General features: G+C 37.5%; 1 protein-coding gene across 1 annotated transcript; it reads left to right on the forward strand.

The window, feature by feature from the left end:
* The first annotated feature begins 888 nt into the window (after positions 1–888).
* Positions 889–1,909, forward strand: LOC114276876 (uncharacterized). The gene has a single exon (XM_028218714.2). The coding sequence runs from the start codon at positions 895–897 to the stop codon at positions 1,726–1,728; it is 834 nt and encodes a 277-aa protein (XP_028074515.2). The 5' UTR covers positions 889–894; the 3' UTR covers positions 1,729–1,909.
* The last annotated feature ends 15,371 nt before the right edge of the window (positions 1,910–17,280 follow it).

Consider the following 17,280-nt stretch of genomic DNA (forward strand, 5'->3'; position numbering starts at 1 on the left):
TTAATCTATGAAAATATATTAACAGATCTAGATTAGCGGGTCCGGATATCTAATTATCATATATATATATATATATATATATATATATATATATATATATTACAATTGACAATTAAAATTATCTCTAATATCAAAACCCAAAAACAGAAAATAAATAAATCAGATTACATCAGCATCAAATTAACTTAAACAATAAATACTATGTACTCAAAATAAATATTTTAGAAAATTATTCATAATTTAAAATGAGAAGATAAGATTCATTTGAAAGTAACTCACACCATATATAATTTAAATTTATATCTTATATTCAAATTTTGAACACGTAATTTTTTTTTTCGGGGGGGGGGGGGGGGGGGGGAGGGTTTATATAATTAGTCTCCAAAGATATCAATAGTTTGAAAAGGGATTGAAGGAGCCTAATATATCCATCAAGCATTGCCTATACAATACTCTCAAAAATGACAAATCATAAAATGCACTAGGTCGGTTATAACTTATATCTTATCACTATTATTCTATTCGTAATTTTTTTTTATTATATCATTAATTAAAATAAAAAAAACACGTCAACATTTATATATAATACTTTGAAACTACTCAGTATTAAATTCTAATTCTCTCCATTTCATATTTCTAATAGAAGATTTTCATTATAAATTCAAATTTTATATATATGTAGGAAATGACCATGAAATGTGGACGACAGCAAAAGCACACTATAGTGGGTATACTAGTGTAAGTGAAAGCATACTTGAGAGGTGTATGACTTGTGTAGTGTGTGTGCACTGGATCACATTGTTTGTAGTCCCCAAAATTCTCTCTTTGCATGTGCTTCAACCACTCCCCTCACTTTGGACCCCCCTTTACATGCCTATAAATAGCCACCATTTCATGCATTTGGGAGTCAAGGTTGTGGGTTTAAAACACATTAATATGGCTTCCCACAAAATTATGAGTGTTATTTTCCTTGTGTTATTAGGGTTGGGTATATGTTCTGCCAATAGAGCCCTCCTCACCCTTCAAGGAGGTGTTGGCTATGGCTCAGGCCATGGTGGTGGAGGCGGCAGTGGCTATAGTGCTGTAGGCGAACATGAAACTATTGCCTATGGAGGTGGTAGTGGAAGCGGTGCTGGTGCTGGTGCTGGTGCTGGTGCTGGTGCTGGAGCTAGTGGAGAACACGGTGCTGGTGGAGGTGGTGGTGGTGGCAGTGGCGGTGGAGGAGGCTCTGGTGGTGTCGTCGGAGAGCACGGTGCTGGATATGGAAGTGGAAGTGGAAGTGGTGAAGGAGCCGGTGCTGGCTATGGTGCTGGAGGTGAACATGGAAGTGGTGGTGGTGGTGGTGGTGGAGGAAGTGGTGGTGGAGGGGGAGGTGGTGCTGCGTATGGTGCAGGTGGAGCCCACGGAGGTGGTTATGGTGAAGGAGGTGGCAGCGGTGCTGGCTATGGTGCAGGTGGAGAGCGTGGTGCAGGTGGTGGTGGGGGTGGTGGTAGTGGTGGTGGTGGTGGAGCAGGATATGCAGGAGGAGCAGGAGGTAGTGGATACGGTAGTGGTGGAGGAGAAGGAGGGGGTGTAGGAGGTGGTGCAAGCGGATCTGGCGGTGGTGGTGGCGGTGGCGGTGGCTCTGGTGGTGGAGGTGGTTATGGTGCCGGAGGGGAACATGGAAGCGGATATGGAGGAGGAAGTGGGAGTGGAGAAGGTGGTGGTCATGGTGGATACATCCCTTGAGAATACCTCATTGGCTCATTCTCCTCAAAGGGGACATGTCCTTACTTATTACTATTGTAATGGTGCAAAATAAGTTTAATTTTGGCAACAGGATGCTTAGGTCATGAAGTTATATATATTCTATGAAATCCAAAAACGGATGCCTACAAGATTTGTATGAAAAAGTGTGTTGCTTCTTTTATGACTTCCTAAATTTAAGACATGGTGCAATTTCATCCACAAAAGTCCCATGATAATCCTAAATTAACCAATGGGTTTGGCTCCTATATTTGTGGACATGCATTAAATTCTGGGAAACTCATAGGTTGATGTCACTAACTTTGGCAAAATCTTCTACACCTAAATTCATCTGTCCCAATCTCAATGTATACTTAATCATATGATCACATTTTTAACGGCTTCGCAAGTGCTAATTTTTAATTTTTAAATGTAAGAATGAGTTTATTCATATATAGCAGAGTAACTTACCAAAGTGATTTTTTATTATACTATAAAGTGGTAATTATTATTACTTATATGACTTGATCGATACTTTAGATTCATTTTTAAAATTCGACAACTTATTGTGAAAGTACATGATGGGTATGGTTGATTGGAAGGATTAAAACATGTGATTGAGATTATTAATCCGTCGGCCCAATTATCTTATGTTTGTTTTGACATTTTGGTTTCGGATTATTAATCTAATGGATAATTAATCTAACAAATTTGTAGGATTATTAGTAATGGGGTATGAGTGGGATAGTGAATATCACACTAATCTAATAGAATTATTAATACCTTACTAATAGTCTTGTAAATCAAACATGACCAATATATACTTTTCTAGGGAATGGCAAAATAAAATTTCTAAAAAATAACAAATTAACAACTATTCATGTTTGGTATATTGAGGCAGAAGGAGCAACATAACAAACCCATCTGAAGTAATGCAAGGATATCTTGCTAGATATAATAATAAAAATAAAAATAAATAAATAAATAAAAGCTTTAGCTTGAGATGTATTTATATAACTTGAAATGTGGGATACAGGGCAAAAGCTCCCTAGTGGCAGTGGGGTGTACTGGTGCAATTGACAGCGTACTGGAATCTGGAGTGCATCGTCTCAATAATGATTGGTACTCTTTTTTTTAAAATAATTTTTTTTGAATTTCAATTATTGATGGTATGAATTTCATAGTAAGTCTAACGTATATATCAATGGTTGAGATTTAAAAAGGTTATGTAAATTTTTAAAGAAGGGAATCTCAAGCATTTTTCTTTGTGTATTGGATCACATTGTCGGAGACTTTCAACCAATTTATGTGGGACTCACATAATTTCATATAAATTAAAATAATAAATTGAAGTATATATAGAACTAAAAGCTGGTTTGACATAGACTATATAATCTATCTTTTTATCTTTTATCTTTTTTTTATATCACATCATCTCTTTACTTTTCTGCACATCTTTTCATAAAAAGACAAAAAATATATTTTTTTAGAACACCCCAAACCAATCCTAAATATAAAATGAGATACAAATTGTCATAAATGATGAGTCACACATATGGGTCTTACATGATGTAAGCCTCATATCTTGTGAGATATTTGTGTTTAGTCTCTATATTTTTAATATAAATGAAATTAAAATTTTGAATGTATTTATGGTATTATCACAAGTCATAAAATTTTCGCTTTTGAACCCCTTGACAAGGGAAAATTATTTTGTCAAGTCATTAAATTTGAAATTTGTAATTTCATATTTGATTCTGATCAATCATGATTGACTATAAATCTCATTTAGCACATAGGCTTACGATGGAGCAATTACAATTGTATGTATACAAAAATAGCTCAAGCATAATTGATTGTCTAAAATCCATCAAAACAATTTCAAGAATTTTTTTTACCAAAGTCCCCAATTTAAACCTAACAAGGGTTCGTTTGCAATGTGTGTTAGTTTTTTAGCTTTTTGATTTTTTGGTTATTTTATCCTAAGGTTAAAAAGTCTCGTTTAGAATAGACTTTTTGACTTTTTTTATTTTTGTGAGAGAAAAAATAAAAATGATTATTGTTTGAATGTGGCATTTTGTTTTATTGAGTTAAAAAATCTATTTTGTCGACTATTTTAGCCCAAAAAAATTCATTTTAACTTATTCCAAACGAAGGCAAAGATAATGTGTGATTTTGAATTGCTATTTGCTACTCCTAAAATCTTATTTACATACTTTGTTCTTATCTTATTTTTATAAAATCAAAAACATATCCTCATGCTCTATATGCTTTAGTAGAAAATATCACCACTTATATAATTATTAGTATATTAATTTTAAGAATGTCACCAAAATATAAGAAAATTTATTTTTACGAAAAAATGTTTTCAACGGGAACAACGGAGCATTACATGTATAGATAATTAAAAGAATCTAAAAACGTTTTCGAGGCAATTCCTACGGAGGAGTCTCTAAAATTAAGGATTTCGGATTTTGTTTAAAAACTTTTCAAATATATATATATATATATATATTATCTTCTTCCTTATCTTAGAAGATTTAAAAGTACCAATTAATAGAATTATTGAATATTATTTTCTTACGAATGCTAACATATTTTCATCCACACAATACTGTTTGGGAGTTTTTTTGATAAATTCATTTTCTAAGAGCTTTATTCCATCCAATCCATATTCTTTTTGCCTATTCCATTAGGTCCAAAATTTGAGATAAGAAGACCAAAATACCTTTTCATCTACTTATGTTCTATTTAGTTCACATTATTTTCTTATGTTTCAATAGGTCCTATGGGTGATATAATTACCAAAATACCCTTAATATGAACGTTCACACCGTCAATATAAATGTTTATATCATCAATGTGTAGGGGCCCGGCTCATGTCGATCCTTGTGGGTGCCCGGAAAAATTCAAGTCGGGCCGGGTCGGCCCACAAGCCAAAAAAATAGGCCCGACCCGGCCCGTTGATAATATGAATATTCACATTTACAAGTTAACATTCACATTGATAGGAGTGTAAAATTGGCCTACGGCCCATGGGCGGCCCGAAACCAGCCCGTCGCCCAGGGCGGGCCTGGGCCGGCCCGTTCACAATATGAATATTCACATTGACATATTAACATTAACATTAACATTGACAAGAGTGTAAAATTGGCCCATGACCCGTGGGCAGCCCGAAGCCTGGGCTCGGGCCCGGGTCGGGGCGGGCCTGGTCCGGCCCGTTGACAATGTAAATATTCACATTGACATGTTAACATTCACATTGATAGGAGTGTAAAATTAGCTTGCGGCTTGTGGCCGGCCCGAAACCCGCTTGCGGCTCGTGGGCTGCCCTGGGCGGGCCCGGCCCGACCCGTTGATAATGCAAATATTCACATTGACATGTTAACATTCACAATGATAAGAGTATAAAAATAGCCCGCGCCCCGTGGCTGCCCGAAACTAGCCCACAGCCCGTGGGTGACCCGGGGCGGGCCGACCCGGCCCGTTGACAATGTGAATATTCACATTGACATATTAACATTCACATTGATAAGAGTGTAAAATTGACTCGCGTCCCATGGGCGGCCCGGGGAGAGCCCGGTCCGACCCGTTGACAATGTGAATATTCACATTGACATATTAACATTCACATTGATAGGAGTGTAAATTTGGCCCGTGGCCCGTGGGCGGGCCCGGCTCGGCTCGTTGACAATGTGAATATTCACATTGACATATTAACATTAACATTGATAAGAGTGTAAAATTAGTCCGTGACCCGTGGGCAGCCCGAAGCCCGGCCCCGGGCCGACGAGGGCCCGACCCGTTGGCAACGTGAATATTCACATTGATAAGAGTGTAACATTAGCCCGTGCCCCGTAGCTGCCCGAAACACGCCCACGGCCCGTGGGCGGCCCGAGGCGGGCCCGGTCCGGCCAGTTGACAATGTGAATATTCACATTGACATGTTAACATTCACATTGATAAGAGTGCAAAATTGACTCGCGTCCCATGGACGGCTCAGGGTGGCCCGGGTTTGGGTTCGAGCCTACCTCGGGCCGCGGGCGAACTTCGGGCAGCGGGCAAGTTTTACACTCCTATCAATGTTAATGTTAACATGTCAATGTGAATATTCACATTGTCACGGGTCGGACCAAGCCCGTCTCGGGTTGCGATCGGGCTTCGGGCCGCCCACGGGCTATGGGCCAATTTTACACTCTTATCAATGTGAATGTTAACATGTCAATGTGAATATTCACATTGCCAGCGGACCAAGCCCGCCCTAGCCCGAGGTCGGGCTTCGGGCTGCCCACGGGTCATGGGCCAATTGTATACTCTTATCAATTTGAATGTTAACATGTCAATGTGAATATTCACATTGTCAACAGGCTGGGCCAGGCCCGCTCCGGGCCACCCATGGGCCGTGGACGGGTTTCGGGCAGCCACGGGGCGCGGGCTAATTTTACACTCCTATCAATGTGTATGTTAACATGTCAATATGAATATTCACATTGTCACGGGTCGGGCCAAGCCCGCCTCGGGCTGCGGTCGGGCTTCGGGCAGCCCACGGGCTGCGGGCCAAATTTATACTCTTATCAATGTGAATGTTAACATGTCAATGTGAATATTCACATTGTCAACGGGCCGGGGCGGGCCCGCCTCGGGCCGCGGGCGGGCTTTTGGTCGTCCATGGACCGCGGGCCAATTTTATACTCTTATCAATGTGAATGTTGACATGTCAATGTGAATATTCACATTGTCAACGGGCCGGACCAGACCCGCCCCGGGCCGCTCATGGGCCGCGGGCGGGTTTCGCGCCGCCACGGGACATGGGCCAATTTTACACTCCTATTAATGTGAATGTTAACATGTCAATGTGAATATTCACATTGTCAACGGGCCGGGCTGGGCCGAGTCGGGCCCGCCCGGGGCTGCTGTCTAATTTTATACTCTTATCAATGTGAATGTTAACATGTCAATGTGAACATACACATTGTCAACAGGCCGGGCCAGGTCCGCCCACGGGCCGTGGGCGGGTTTCGGGCAGCTACGAGGCGCGGGCTAATTTTACACTCCTATCAATGTGAATGTTAACATGTCAATGTGAATATTCACATTGTCAACGGGCCGGGCCGGGCCGGCCCCGGGCTACGGGCAGGCTTTTGGTTGCCCATGGGCCGCGACCCAATTTTATACTTTTATCAATGTGAATGTTAACATGTCAATGTGAATATTCACATTGTCAACGGGTCAAACCGGGCCCGCCCCAGGCCGCCCATGGGCTACGGGCGGGTTTCGCGCCGCCACGGGACGGGGGCCAATTTTACACTCCTATTAATGTGAATTTTAACATGTCAATGTGAATATTCACATTGTCAACGGGCCGGGCCCGCCCTGGCTCTCGGGCGAGTTTCGGGCCACCCACGGGCCAATTTACATTCCTACAAATGTGTATTTTAAAATATGAATGTTCACATCATTAAATTGATAATCGTTGAAAAAATATTTATAAGGGTATCAAAATTAAATATAAGGGTATAAGTGTCCAAGAAAATAGTGTAAATCAAGAAAATGGACTTTATGGAATAAAACTATACATACATGGGACTAAATGGGTTAAAAAATTCCTTCATGGACTTCTTGAGTTAAAACACTTCTAAATTGGACTTATCAATAAAAATTCCCTAAAAGGGAATATTATATAATATCAACTGTTAAAGAGGCCTCAGTGTTAGAATTTTAAAATCGGCACTGCTACGTAGCTCGAAAATCAAATGGCTCGAAATCCCAAAACGACGTCGTTTTAGGGTGTTTTTTGATTCTCTTACTGGTAAGATAATATTTTCGAGCCATTCGAGCTCTACACATTCGAGCTCTCACGCATTTTCCTTTTAAAATTCAATTTTAATTTAAGAATCACAACAGAAAATAATAAACCAACTTTTTTAAATACTAGCCATAAAGACATGTAAGATAAACACCAAAAAATACAAAAGGGAAAATGCATTTAATTTTTCAAATATTCTTCAATTATTACTCAATCTGAAGTCACTCATTAACAAGAAACTTCCATTAATTAGGCAATCTAGTAAGTTGGCACATAATGTGAAAGGTTTTGCATTAATGAGATATCTATCAAATAGTGATAGGTCTAGTTCAAGGGATGGGCACGCATGATCCATTTCAGTAATTTAAATTGTTTCTAAAAATTATTAAATAGATTATTTATGTAAAAAAAAATTAAATTAATCGAATATAAACAATTGTATGATTGCAATATATTTGTTTAAAAAAAATAAACAAAAAAAATATTTTTTATATGAATAATCTACTTAATAAGCTTACAAAATGAACAATCCCTTCAACTAAATTCTTTGATCCAATTAATGGATAATCCCTTCAAAATGAACAATCCCTGCAACACACATTAAGTCGGGATTATATGCTAACTACTTAATAAAAGTGTATGTTCTTTTTTTTTGATTCAAACTTAATAAAAGGGTATGTGATTGCTCGAAATTCTTTATTTATTTATTAAATGATAACATCACCCAACCTCCGACTCCTATATATAGCCCACTTCTGTCACATGTCCAATTTGGGGATGCTGCTGCTGTGCGCGGAAATAGGCTCATTTTGAGACTCATTTTGATAATTCGAATCGTTCACATTTTAAAATACACCAAGTAGAACATGCCTATAAAAAATCAAGTTAATCAGATATCATTTACCTATTTATTCACTGACATTTCTATCTACAAAAATAAATAATAATTGTGATTAAAAGTATTAAAATGAATACAAATGTGAGTGGATGAATAGGTAAACGATATCCAATTAACTTGATTTTTTACAAACATATTTTATTTGATATATTCTAAAATGTGAACGATTTAAATTATCAAAATAAGCCTCAAAATAAGCCCATTTCCGCGCACAACAGATGCTGCTGCACACCCCGTGCAGCAGCAGCATCCCCGAACTTATATGGTTGTGATGAGATCAAAAAAGCATTCTTGTCATGGCTTCTAACAAAGTTCTTAGTGTTGTTCTCTTTTGTTTTTGAGGTTATTAGTCATATGTTGTTATGCAACAAGGGCAGGACACCATTGCAAGTTTGGGTGTGCAAAAATCCAAATTACCCGCAGACCTGCCCGACCCGTTATTACTACGGACAGTTTCGACCACTTCAACGGTCAGCTACGGTTTTCTTTGAAAATTTTCATCTATTTTTTTGATCGGTGATGAGACGTAAAAAAAATAAAAATAAAAATAAAAAATTATACCTGACTGACCGAATTATATACAAATGTATATATACACTTTCATTATTATAATGTCAGAACATTGATAACTTAAACGGCTAAACTACCACTTTATCTAAACTCAGCCCCCACCACTCAAAATATAAATATTTTAAATTACACTTCTTCCAAGTGCAGAGACATTGACATCTCACCTAGCCCATTTTGAGGAAAAAAAAAAAAAAAAGGTTAATTTTTAATTTTTTATTCATTTTAAGTCATGTTACTTCTCACAATTTTTATCCATAAAAAGACAATAGACTAAAAAAGTAAAAAAAAATTAACTTTTTACTAACTTTTTAAAACACCACTCTATCTCTCTCTCTCCTAAAGACCGTAAAACATTAATTATTTCATCTCTTTCTCTCTCTCTCTCTCTCACCGGCTGATGTCCCCCTCTCGCTTCTCAAACAAAGGCTCTCTCTCTCTCTCTCTCCCCTCAAGTTTCTTTTGTCTTCATCCTCTCCCTCAACTCTCGTCTCTCTCTCTCTCACTTGCTCTCTCTCTCTCTCTCTCTCTCTCTCTCTCACACACACACATCTTTTCGTTTCGTTTCGTTTCGTTTCGTTTCTTTCTTTCTTTCCATCTCTCTTCGATTTACCTGATTAAACACTAAAATCCTCATCTTCAACTTATAAATCTATCGAATCTAAAACCCTTCTCTCAAAACAACTACGATTGAAGAGATGCACAGCAGGTAAGGACGATGGTGGCATTGTGCCATGGTAGAAAGGTAAGTATTTCCTCTCTATTTTCAATTTTGTCCATTGTCTTTTATCATGCTTAGTGTGTATGTAAGAGAGACTGATTTGTATAGTATGTGCTGTGATTTTGTTTTGTGTATATTTGTTCGGTATTGGTTTTGTAGGCGAGAGGAATAGAAGCCATAAAACTGAAATGGTGAACGAAAATCACTTGATTGAAAACCCCCCGTCAAACCAAATACTCGATGTGCACAATTTTGATCATTACCTCGATCGAGATCAAATGAACATTTCTCTATCCGGAGTAGGTCGGTTCGAGTGACAATTCTATGATAAAATCGAGCCGACTCAACCCATACACACCTCTAATTGCAGATGAGTATGCTGTTGGGTATAGCAGTGGAGGTGATGAAGGCTACGGTAGTGGAGGGTGGCCTAGCAGTGGATGTTGCGGTGGAGGTGGTGGAAGCAATGGTGTTGGCGGGTATGGTGGAAATAGTGAAGGAACCAGACTTATTTTTGGCAACAGTGAAGGAAGTTATGGCGGTCAAGGCTACAGTGTTGGTGGTGGACCAAATGGTGGAGGATATGGTGGCGGGGGTGGGACTGGTGACAGTGGTGGCGGAGGTGGAGGACCAGGGGGAGGATATGAAGGAGGTGCAAGGAAAGGTGGAGGGTTTCGTGGCGGTTCAGGAAGGCCAGGTGGCAGCGGTGTAAATAATTTTATGGTGTTATGTATATAACAACGTTCATAATCTAAAATCGTGAACTATCATGATTTTCACAAATAATAACATAATGCGAAAAATAGATAGCATGCCCGAATCAGTTATGCGAAACCTTCGAGTGATCCATAATTGATTGAACATAAACTTAATATCAATATTAGTGGAAAAATATTTCTCTCTCTTAACCCTCTTTAGAATACATTGAATTCAAAATCATTTGATGGGTAGTCTGAATGTCCTTTTATAGGTAGAGAGAGCACCAGTTTCTTTATTCAACAATCACTACAAGAAAAAACACTTTTCGTGACCAACATTTTGGTCGCAAAAAGTACCATATTTGGTCGCTAAAACCTTTTTGCGACCAAAATATGTTGGTCGCGAGTTGGTCCCTAAAGCCTCGTCACAGATAGTTTTCTGCGACCAAAAAAACCTTTGGTCCCTAAAATCGTGAACTATCATGATTTTCACAAATAATAACATAATGCGAAAAATAGATAACATGCCCGAATCAGTTATGCGAAACCTTCGAGTGATCCATAATTGATTGAACATAAACTTAATATCAATATTAGTGGAAAAATATTTCTCTCTCTTAACCCTCTTTAGAATACATTGAATTCAAAATCATTTGATGGGTAGTCTGAATGTCCTTTTATAGGTAGAGAGAGCACTAGTTTCTTTATTCAACAATCACTACAAGAAAAAACACTTTTCGTGACCAACATTTTGGTCGCGAAAAGTACCATATTTGGTCGCTAAAACCTTTTTGCGACCAAAATATGTTGGTCGCGAGTTGATCCCTAAAACCTCGTCACAGATAGTTTTCTGCGACCAAAAAAATCTTTGGTCACTAAAAGTGACCATTCGCGACTAACTTTTTTGGTCGCGAAAAGTCCAATTCATATTATCCTAAATGGAACTTTTAACGACCAAAAAAAGTGACCATTGGCGACCAACTTTTTTGGTCGCGGAAAGTCCAATTCATATTACCCAAAAGTAAACTTTTAGCGACCAAAGATAAGTTGGTTGCCAAAAGTCAGTGCCTTGACCAAAAAAAAATAATTCTTTTGTGCTGCCTGGGACTTGAACTCCTAACCAAAGACTCACCATGCACTCAATCTACTCTGCCAATAACATGCTTCTTGTCCATATTCGGCAAAAAAATATATAACCCATAAATATTGGGTTATATATTATTTTATAAAACTTTTAATGCCTAAACAGAAAAATAGCATGTAATTACAGCAGTATCCTTTTTTTTTTAAATTTATCCCGCCATAACTTTCCGCGACCAACTTTTTTTTGTGGTCGCTAAAGGGTAATCTTCCACGACCAAAAAAGCCTTTGGTCGCCAATAGTATACTTTCCGCGACCAACTTTATTTTTTGGTCGCGAAAGGGTGATCTTCCGCGACCAAAAAAGCCTTTGGTCACCGATAGTGTACTTTCCGTGACCAACTTTTTTTTTCGGTCGCCAAAAGGTGATCTTCCGCGACCAAAAAAGCCTTTCGTCGCCAATAGTATACTTTTCGCGACCAACTTGTTTTTTTGGTCGCCAAAAGGTGATATTCCGCAACCAAAAAAGCCTTTCGTCGCCAATAGTATACTTTTCGCGACCAACTTTTTTTTTTTGTTGCCAAAGGGTAATCTTCCGCGACCAAAAAAGTCTTTGGTTGCCAATAGGTATACTTTCCGGTACCAACTTTTTTTTTGATCGCCAAAAGGTGATTTTCTACGACCAAAAACTTGTGGTCGCCAAAAGTTAAATTTTAGTCGCAGAAAGTGGACTATTTGTGACCAAAAAAAAATAGGTGGTCGCCAAAAGTGTTTTTTCTTGTAATGAATGATTCCTGTCACCCAAAAGACATCCTAAAAGGGGGGGGGGTGAATTAGGTTTTTACAAATAAAAATAATAATACCCTAATAAAAATTATGATAGCACAATAGATAAATATAGTTAATGAAATAAAAATAATTAAAACAAGTGTTCTAACAACTATGTCAGTTAATGATTTTAGCACAGTAAAAATGTAAAATATAGTTATGGCAATTTAAATAAAATAAAGAGATAAGGGAGAGAGAGGCAAGCAAATTTATAGTGGTTCAGCTTCAACTCGGCCTACATCTACTTCTCAAGCTTCACTTGAGATTTTTCATTATACTCTAGCTTCAGAGGGTGCTAGCAACCTTTTTATAGATGGAGCAATCCTCCACAGATTTTACACAGACTTTCTAAGTCAAGAACACTGAGTGTACTACACTGTTACAAGATTGAAAAAAATATGTTTTTGCTTTCACAGAAAGCTACAAGAATTATCTCTCAAAGATAGATATAAAAATGAAGCTCTGATTTTTCTACAAACCTCACACAGGAAAGATGGGTTTAAAGCTATACGTCTTAGTGTATAATTTCTGAAAGAGGATGTAAACAAAAATTGAAGAACATTTCTCAGAGAATTTTTCAGAGAATAGATATGAGTGATTATAAATCAAAGAATATTTTCTGATTTTTTTTTTGTAACTTGTTTACATTAGAGGCTTTAGTATATATAATGAAACTTATAGTCGTTTATAGCCGTTGTATTCATTTGAATATCTTCCACTCCATCATCTTCAAGTGATTACATTAAACATAAAAACAAACACAACTCAAAATATACATATTTACATAATAATAAAAAAAACAAAAAATTCCCTTCATTTTTCTAGCCATTAGCCGACCTCACTCACTCGCCTCTTCCACCGCACTCTTTTTCTTTTTATCACCTTGGGCGACGCTTGACGTCCCTGCCCTCTTGCTTTCGTCAAGAGCGAGTACTCCCTGCCGACTATCAAAAGCTAAGAGCGACGTTGCTCCAAATCGGGCCATGGAGGTGGTCTTCCGTTTAAGCTCTTTATTTTCGGCCTTCAGTACGCAAATCTCTGCTCACGCATCCTTGTACATGCGCTGGAGCAGCGAGAGTTGGGCGTTGACCTAGTGGAGCTCACTCGTCATGTTTTGCAGTTGGTGAGCCAATTTTGTGACTACGGTCACTGTCTCCATACAGGACGTCAGTGTGAAATGATTGGCTTTAATGTCTGATTAAGCTACCATTATTTGCCCAATCAACATCATAGGAAGGTTGGGAAGAGTAGGAGCCGGGGAACTCGGCCCAGCAACGCTTACGGGATCATTTAGGTCCAAAAAGAGAGTAAGGGGACAGGACGAGGCGATGAAGTCGAAGAGAGAGATGTAATCGACAAGAGGGTCATTTTTGGTAGCCTTTCTGCTCTGCTCAGTCTCTCTGTTTTATCTCTCTCACGTAGAAGAAGAGAGAGCTGGAAGCAAACGAGAAAGAAGAAGGAGAAGAAAGTGATTAAGAAGAAAACAGAGGAGAAGAAGACAAGAGGGAGAGAGAGTCGAGACCGTTGATTGACCCGTCTCGCTTTTGTCGGTCGGCTGACGCAAAAGCGAGGATCCGTGTTCAACGCACTTTTCGACGGAAAAGAGAGAGGCGCGTGAATCATATATATATGTTTTGAATTGTATTGATGCCATTTATCACTATCATTTTCCTCATCCTTCTCCAGATTCTAACCCATGATTTCCTTTTAATAATGTCACAGGGGGAGAAATTATATGATGTTATGTATTATGGTATTATTTTGTTATGATGGTATGTATTATGGTATTATTTTCAAATTATGGTATTATTTGAAAACTAATCTGATGATTATGTATTTATAGTTTGATATCTTAGTCTCATATCATGTCTCTAATTAAAGCTTATTTATTACACATGTGCTAACCTATGCATTTAGAAATGAATTCAGGAAGTATGACTTTAGGGGGAACTTTTCTTACTCTCAAATCAAATCAAAACATCATTGTGTGCCATCATCAAAAAGGGGGAGATTGTTAGACTTATTTATTTTGATGATTTATTTAATTATGTTTTAATTTATTTGAAAGAGAAAAATAGAATCCAAAATTTATTTTGATGATTTATTTAAATTATGTTTTAATTTATTTAAAAGAGAAAAATAGAATCAAAATGTATTTTGTCCCATTATTTTTCATCTAAACTTTTATCCTAAATATTGTTTGAATGTATTTAATATTTGCTTAAATCAGGAGTTCATTTCAACCTGAAAATAATGCCTAAACCAAAGGTTCAAACAACCCAAAAACAGAGGTTCAAATAGCCCAGCACAGCAGCAGTTCAAAAGGTTCAAATGGAAGATATTCAATTTTGTAATGATGGAGTGGAAGATATTCAAATTAGTAATGATGGAGTGGAAGATATTCAAATGAATACAACGGTTATAAACGGTTATAAGTTTCATTATATATACCAAAGCCTCTAATGTAAATAAGTTACAAAAAAAAAAAAAAAATCAGAAAATATTCTTTGATCTATAATCACTCACATCTATTCTCTGAAAAATTCTCTAAAAAGTGTTCTTCAATTTTTGTTTACATCCTCTTTCAGAAATTATACACTGAGACGTATAGCTCTAAGCCCATCTTTCCTGTGTGAGGTTTACAGAAAAACCAGAGCTTTATTTTTATATCTATCTTTGAGAGATAATTCTTGTAGCTTTCTGTGAAAGTAAAAACACATTCTTTTCAACTTTGTAAGAGTATAGTACACTCAGTGTTCTTGACTTAGAAAGTCTATGTAAAATCTGTGGAGGATTGCTCCTTCTGTGAAAAGGTTGCTAACACCCTGTGAAGCTAGACTATAGTGGAAAATCTCAAGTGAAACTTGAAGAGTGGACGTAAGCCAAATTGAAACTGAATCACGATAAATTTGTTTGTCTCTCCCTCACTAATCTCTTTATTTTATTTAAATTGCCATAGCTATATTTTATATTTTTACTGTACTAAAATCATTATTTGCCATAGTTGTTAGAACACTTGTTTTAATTATTTTTATTTTATTAACTATATTTATCTATTGCGCTAGTCATAATTTTTATTAGGGTATTATTATTTTTATTTGTAAAAACCTAATTCACCCCCCTTTTAGATTGTCTTTTGGGTAGCAATTGGTATTAGAGCCTAGACTCTTGTTTTAGATTTAACCATTTGAGAGTTATGATCCATGGCAACTTTAGCTGAAGGACAAGCCACAAATAGGCCACCATTGTTTGACGGAAACAACTATAGTCATTGGAAGGATAAGATGACTCTATACCTACAAGCCACTGATTATACCATGTGGTTTATTGTCACCAAAGGTCCAAAAATTCCTACCAAATTAGTAGACATTATTAGTGTACCTAAAACTAAAGATGAAATGTGATGGGAGAGATCATAAATTATTGCAAGCCAATGCTAAAGCCAAACTCACCCTTGTTTGTAGATTAGACTCTAAGGAGTATAATAAAATTTTAAGTTGTGATTTGGCAAAAGAAATTTGGGACAAACTTGAGGTAACGTATGAAGGTACAAACTAAGTGAAGGAATCTCGTATTGATATACTTGTTCATAGTTATGAATTGTTTAAAATGAACTCTGATGAATCTATTTCAAGTATGTTTACTAGATTTACTGAAATTGTAAACTCTTTGAAATCTCTTGGCAAAACTTATACTAACAGTGAGTTGGTCAGAAAAATTCTTAGGTGTTTACAAAAGAATTGGGAAGCAAATGTAATGACTATTATAGAAGCCAAAAATCTCTCCACACTTGGATTGGATGAGCTTATGGGTTCCCTTATGATTCATGAGATCACCATGAAAGGACATGAGGATGTTGAAAACAAAAAGAAAAGTGGAATTGCATTCAAAGCCTCATCAAATGAAGAAGAATATGAAAACTCCAGTGAGGATGAAAACTATGCCATGTTTAGTAGAAATCTCAAAAAGCACTTCAAGAAAAACAATTATGGATGAAGAAGACATTTCAAGAAAGAGTGCAACAAAGATAACAAGAAAGGGCCTATTATTTGCTATGAGTACAAAAATCCTAGACATATGAAGATGAATTGTTCAAAATTGAAGAATCATGGAAATGACTACTGTAGACGTCCCCGAACGCCCCTGGAGGATGAGTCCCGTTCTGTTCGTTTTGGGCTCACTACAGTTCGGACTCTAATTGTCACGGTTCTTAATCTGAACCAAAGAGTTCAAATCTGGCAAATCGTTTTGAAAAACAGATTTTTGTAAAGAAGTGCAAAACATGGACTGCTTTGCCAGATACAGAGTCGCCACCTAAATATTTTATTTTGGGAGAATTTAGGAAACCCTGACTCGTTTGCCTAAGGCCACGTGCCCGTCATCACCAGAGATGCCTCGGCTCGGGAACTTGGATACGATTGGGGAAGGTCAGCTATGAGCACCCCCTCTCGCCCGATCCGAAGATCGGCCTCTACTAACCATGATATCTTGTTTTGAAAACATTATGCGTTCTTATTCCGGTTATTATCCTAGATTTACTATGTGATGCGCACATCATACAAGTATAGACTGAATCGCCTGAGTTAGAACAAAACATTTCATGTTTGTTTTTTTTAAAGCAGTTTGCTATTCGTAAGTGGGCTAAAATACAGGTTTTGCCACCCTCAAGTGGGCTTTAGAAAAGATGGTTTTTGCCACTATCAAGTGGGCTTAAAACTCACGATTTTAATGCATTATTCCAAATCAGGTAATTCAACCTCTATCCACAGGTATTCAAGCAGTTATATCACATAAGCAAATAGCCTCATGGTAATCATGCTGTCATGGCAACACTCACACGCATGCAAGGATGCTAAAGCATAAAAGCTTACCGAGTACTCCAAGCCAAAACAAAAGCTATGTTAGAAATCCATGCATGATCTTAACTATACAGAAATGCCTAATGCAACACATGCAA

The sequence above is a fragment of the Camellia sinensis genome, chromosome 11 (assembly GCF_055761805.1).
Source record: "Camellia sinensis isolate YWXY chromosome 11, ASM5576180v1, whole genome shotgun sequence".
Taxonomy (NCBI): Eukaryota; Viridiplantae; Streptophyta; class Magnoliopsida; order Ericales; family Theaceae; genus Camellia; species Camellia sinensis.